Genomic DNA, 5,997 nt, shown 5'->3' with positions numbered 1-5,997 from the left:
ATAAGAAAAATTACAAAAATGTAGAACGCAGCAATATTCTTCATTTCTTGAGAGCTGTCAGTTTTTGCGTTATGTTCAGAAATGGTTGGTTATTATGTATATGCTTGTACGTAGTTGTGAGGAAGAAACACACATGCAATTAATCTCTTAAAATACACATTTCGTTACGCGTCGTTCCGACTTCCCACTTCCCACTTGCCAGTTGCCACCCGTAACTTGAGTCAAATCTCGACAACTTCTTATATATATATATATATATATATATTGAATGGAGATCTCCAGTCAAAGAATTGAAATGTGAACATAGAACTAAAAACGTTTCTCAAATGTGGTAGGCAGACTTAACAACTTCCGACATCCGAACCCAATGTTTAAACAATTGAAAAAAATTCCAAGTTTCACCATGTGGATTGTGGACTATGGATTTATTCTTAGTCGTTTTGCGCAATATTTGAACATGAATTTAACTTGAAAAATATTACTCCCTCTCCTTCATTTTAATTGATTTTTTCACATTTTTTATGTAGTTCATAGTATTTAATTTTTTCAAATATCAAGAAATAATAAACTTCTTTTTTCTAAAGTTGTCTTTGGAGTAAATAACTTTGGAGTATTTGTTGTATTTGAAAACATGAAAGAATCGATCGGGATTTTGGAAAATGTATTAGGGTTCATGTGAGAGAGAAGAGATGCGAGAGGATCCTTCTAGAACTGATTTGAAGAAAATGACCCCGATGGGGTTATTCGGGTTGCCTCTCTTATTATATATTGGCCCAAATTACACATACAATGTAAAATCTGAATAGGTTAACTACTAAAATATAAACGGGCCAGTTTTGTATTACAATAGGCCCAAATGCAAGTAAAATAAATAAGGGCTATGCTGATCAGTCTTTCCTTTTGGGCCCAAATGCCAAATAGTCTACGAGTCCAGCTCCCCCTTCAAGTTGGAGGAGGATAACACCTGCAACTTGCGAATAAATTGTTGATGAAGCAGCCCAGTTAAAGGTTTGGTGAGAACATCAGCAAGCTGCTTTGAAGTGGAAATATGAGAAAGTTGAATGAAACCATTAGAAAGCTTCCCTCGAACAAAGTGACAATCGACCTTAGTATGCTTTGTTCGTTCGTGGAAAACTGGGTTTTGGCAATATGAACAGCTGCTTGGTTGTCACAAAATACAGAAATGGGATGAGAAACCTGCATACCAAAATCATCTAGAACCCGTGCAAGCCATGTCAATTCAGCCACCACCTTGCTGAGGGCTCTATATTCAGCCTCAACAGAAGAGAGAGACACGACATGATGCTTCTTAGACTTCCAAGAAATTAAGCTTTCACACAGAAACACACAGAATCTAGTAACGGATCACCTAGTGTCTGGGCAGGCTGCCCAATCACTGTCTGAATATGCTGAGATAGTGAAATCAGAGGAGTTAGAGTAGAATAGGCCAAGATCAGGTGTGCCCTTGGGGTACCTCAGCATATGTAGATCAACAACCATATGAGGGACTCTCGGAGATTGAAGAAACTGAATGAGATGTTGTACCCCAAAATAAATATTAGGCCTAGTGTGGGTGAGGAATAACAGCTTCCCAACCAGACTCCTATATCTCTCAGGTTGAGCCAACAGATCACCACAATCAGCCTTCAGTTTGGAGTTTAAATCCAAAGGGCAAACAACATAAGCAACCTCTATTTCCGCAAAAGATCAAATACAAATTTTTTCTGATTGAAGAGCACACCACCAATTAAAGAAGAAACCTCAATCCCAAAAAATAATGAAGAGTTCCCAGATCTTTGATTTTGATTTGGGCATCCAGAAATGTCTTCAAAGTAGTGATTTCAGCAAGATCATCCCCAGTTAATATTATATCATCAACATAGTCAGCAATGATAACCATATGACCAGGAGAACCCTTGATGAACATGGAGTAATCATTAAGGGAATGAGTATAGCCTCTAAAGTGAAGTTCTTGAGAAAGCTTACCATACCATTACCTTGAGGCTTGTCTCAAGCCATAAAAGCACTTTTGTAAATGACAAACCAAGGTAGAAGAAGAAGAAGAAAAAGAGGTAGTAGTGATAGAAAGACCAGGATGAAGCTTCATATAGACTTCCTCATCCAAATCATCATGTAAAAAAGCATTGTTAACATCTAATTGAAACAAAGACTAACTATTCTTAACTGAAACAACCACTAGACACTTAACAGTGGACATCTTTACAACAGAAAAAATGTTTCATTAAAGTCCACCCCCTCAACCTGGGTGTCACCCCTAATAACAACCCTAGCTTTATACCTTTCAGTAGTGCCATCAGCCTTATACTTAAATCTTATAGACCCACTTACACCCTATAGATTTCTTCCCACTAGGCAATGCAATAATATCCCAAGTGTGATTGACCTCTAGAGCTTCAAATTCTTTCCTCATAGCATCTTACCAAGCTGGTATAGGTGCAACTTGGGAATAAGTAGTGGGTTCAAAAATGGCAGGAGGAGTCAGAGTAGTGATGCAAGAGAAGGAAAGTGGCAAATGGCAAACATAATCAGTCAAGTGGGGAGGAAGATGATGAGTTCTGTCAGACCTTCTAAGAGGGTCAGCAGTAGAAGCAGCTACTGTAGGAACATAAGAAGGAATAACAGGTGAAGGAGCTGATTCAGACACAAGAGAAGGAATAGGATCAGAGGGAAGATAGGGTGAATCAGAAGTAAGAAAAGAAGGTGAAGCAGGCATGGGAGAAGTAGGAATAGAAGTGGGAGGAACAAGATCAGGAGTGGAAGAAGGAGAAGGAAAAGAATACGAAGGAGGTGAAGGAGGTGGGAATGGAACAGAGGTTTGGGAAACATTGTAGGAAGAAGAGAAGGGGAAGACATCTTCATGGAAAACCACATCACTCGACACAAAGAACTGTTTGGTTACTAGGTTGTAAAATTTTAACCCTTCTTGGCAAAGGGATAACCAAGGAAGACAAAAGTTATCACTCTTCTTTTCAACTTGTCCCTATGTGGAATAGGTATAATAGCATAAGCTAGACATCCAAAGGTTTTTAAGTGACAATAAAAAAGGGGTTTTATTGTAATGGACTTCAAAAGGTAACTTATTGTGGAGGATCCTAGATGGGAGTTTGTTGATGTGAGCAAACAATCCCCCTAAAACCTAATAGGAGCTTTGGATTGAAAAAATAAAGCCCTACAAGCCTCAAGTAAGGTTCTATTCTTTCTTTCAATCACCCCATTTTGTTGTGGTGTATGAGGACAAGTAGTTTGATGAATAATGCCATTGTCAGAGAAATAGAAAATAGCAAAATGACTACCCCCAAGTTCTAGGGCATTGTCACTCCTAATTGTTTGGATAGTAATGTGGAACTAAGTTTTGACAATGGGTACAAAAGCTTTAATCAAATAAAAAGCATTACTTTTGAAACCCATTAAATGAGTCCAAGTAGATTTAGAAAAATCATCAACTATAGTTAGAAAATATCTAGAACCAAAATATGTAGGAGTGTGGTAGGGTCCCTAAGAATCCACATGTATGAGTTGAAAGGGATGAGTACTATGAATGGAACTATCAGGGAAATGGAGTCTGGTTTGTCTAGCCATAGGACATATTTCATAAGGAAAGTGTTGCTTGGATGATAAAGAGGAAGATATAGCAGAGATGCCCTTCATTCTAACAAAAGGAACATGTGCAAGTCTTTGGTACCAAATGATGTCCACTTTATTCAATGCTGCTTCATTACAAGATGGAATAGATTGAGACAAAGCATTTTGTGAAGAACTAGAATTACACAATGAAGAATCGGAACTATGATCAACAGTAGTAGAACGTAAAGATGGAAAGCTATATGTAGTAGGCATAGTAAAAGCATTTTGAGCTGAAGAAGAAAAGTCAGTGGTGCAAGCAAACTTGTAAAGCCCATCCTCTTGCTTACCAAGCTCTAGAGGCATCTTCAGAGAAGGGCCCTGTAGCAAGCAAGAGTCAGAACTAAACTGTGCAATGCATCTCAATAACAGAACAAGTTTGTGCACAAAAATTAGATTATGTTTAAAAGAGGGAATGTAAAGTACATCTGAAAGAATAATAGAAGGATATAAAGAAAAAGACCCAGTATAAGTAACTTTAACTTTATATCCATTAGAAAGTGTGACAAGATAAGGAATAGGCAAATGTGTGATATTGGTTAGAAAGTCCTTGTTATAACTCATGTGATTAGATGCTCCAGAGTCAATAATCCATTTATTGGGCGAGGACTGACTCAACATGCAAGCTAGAGAACAAGTCACTACTTTGGGAATGAGCATATTACCAGCAAAATTGGCAGAAGCTTTGAGGTCAGATTGACATGGTGCAGAATCAGATGCATGGGAATGTTGTAAAAGAGCCATTAGCTGAGAATGTTACTGTTTGGTTAAACCAAGTACCAATGAACCCTGTGAATTATTGTTGGTAGTTCCATCAGTAGGAAGAGAAGAAGAATTCATACAATCATCAGAAGGGAAACCAGGAGGGAAACCATGAAGCTTGAAGCACTTATCAATTACGTGCCCACTCTTCTTGCAATATCTGTAGAATAGATTCCCTTTGGCTTGATCAAAGTTCACTCTTTGGACATACTGTCTCTGAGTGTTGGAACCAGGAGGTCTATAATTTGTGTTGGGACTGGACTGATGGTTAAGGTTGACTTTGGCAGTGAAGGCAGTTGAATCGGGACCAAACTGAGAGTTGGAATTGATCTGCCTTTGCCTTTCATCTTGAAGAAGAATGTTATATGCACTGTCTAGTGTTGGAGGTGGTTGCATCATGAGCAAGTTGCTCCTGACACTAACATAAACTTCATTCAGCCCCATGAGAAAATGATGAAGTCTATCCTCTTCCTCCTTTTTGAGAATACCTTCCTTTGCACAACAAATGCAGTGATTTCCATGATTTTTACAAACGACTCTCAATTCATCCCACAATTTCTTTAATTTGTTAAAGTACGAGGCAATATCTAGGGAACCTTAATAAGTAGAGGCGGGTTCTTTCTTAATTTCAAAGGCTTTAGTTCCATTTACAGTCCCATATCTTTTATTTAAATGTCTCCATATTTCTTTAGCTGTTTTAGAATACTGGACACTATCCGCAATATCAGGAGATAAAGAACTTATTAACCATGAAATTACCATATTATTACATATGTCCCACTGCTTAGACTCGATGGAATTATCAGGAGGTTTAGGCAAACTACTATCAACAAACGCAATTTTGTTCCTAGCAGACAAAGAAATAATTATACTCCTTTTCCAACCCCCAAAATTTATTCCAGAGAAAGAAACTGGTACAAGCGAAACACCTGGAACATCTGAAGACTGTTCAAACAAAGGACTAGAGGGTTTGGGAATGAACTCATGTGTGCCAAATGCACTACTTACATCAAAATCAGTAGATCCCATAACTACTATAACATTCAACAATGAAAGTTTATTCGATGAATCTCATGCAAATAGGAGAGATATACAGAGTTACCAGATTCTTCGCAACCGGAAGTACGTCCTTCAAAACAATATTTCACAGCAACACAACAACCAAATAACACTACACAGCAACACAACAACCACGATTGATGAAATAGGATGAAGTCGTAAAACCCTAGAATTCTCGAGCTTAACGACGACTACGCAAATTTTTAGATAAAACCTCCACCAGCAGACAAATGAGAAACACAAGCCAGAACACACTCAGATGAGTCAAATTGAATCGGAAAGCCGCCGACGAAAACAGTATGTAGACTCCAAATCGCTACCCACACAAATTGAAATCCTCAATGAAACTCGATGAGGGTAACATCAGAAGATAAATGAGGACGAGATGGACCAAAATCTAGCTCTGATACCATGAGAACATGAAAGAAACGATCGAAATTTTGAAAAATGTATTAGGGTTCATGTGATAGAGAAGAGAGGAGAGAGGATCCTTCTAGAACTAATATAGTTATATATGTATCTGTATAACTATGC

At 38.0% G+C, this 5,997-nt stretch overlaps 1 protein-coding gene across 1 annotated transcript; it reads right to left on the bottom strand.

The window, feature by feature from the left end:
• Positions 1 to 4,398: 4,398 nt before the first annotated feature.
• Positions 4,399 to 5,433, bottom strand: LOC142179062 (uncharacterized). The gene is made up of 2 exons (XM_075248864.1): positions 5,056 to 5,433; positions 4,399 to 4,896 (listed from the first exon to the last, which is right to left on the bottom strand). The coding sequence occupies exons 1-2, from the start codon at positions 5,431 to 5,433 to the stop codon at positions 4,399 to 4,401; spliced, it is 876 nt and encodes a 291-aa protein (XP_075104965.1).
• Positions 5,434 to 5,997: the final 564 nt, after the last annotated feature.

Source organism: Nicotiana tabacum, unplaced genomic scaffold, assembly GCF_000715075.1.
Source record: "Nicotiana tabacum cultivar K326 unplaced genomic scaffold, ASM71507v2 Un00273, whole genome shotgun sequence".
Classification (NCBI taxonomy): Eukaryota; Viridiplantae; Streptophyta; class Magnoliopsida; order Solanales; family Solanaceae; genus Nicotiana; species Nicotiana tabacum.
Note: the sequence above shows the minus strand (reverse complement) of the source record. Positions and strands in the feature narration are given on the sequence as shown.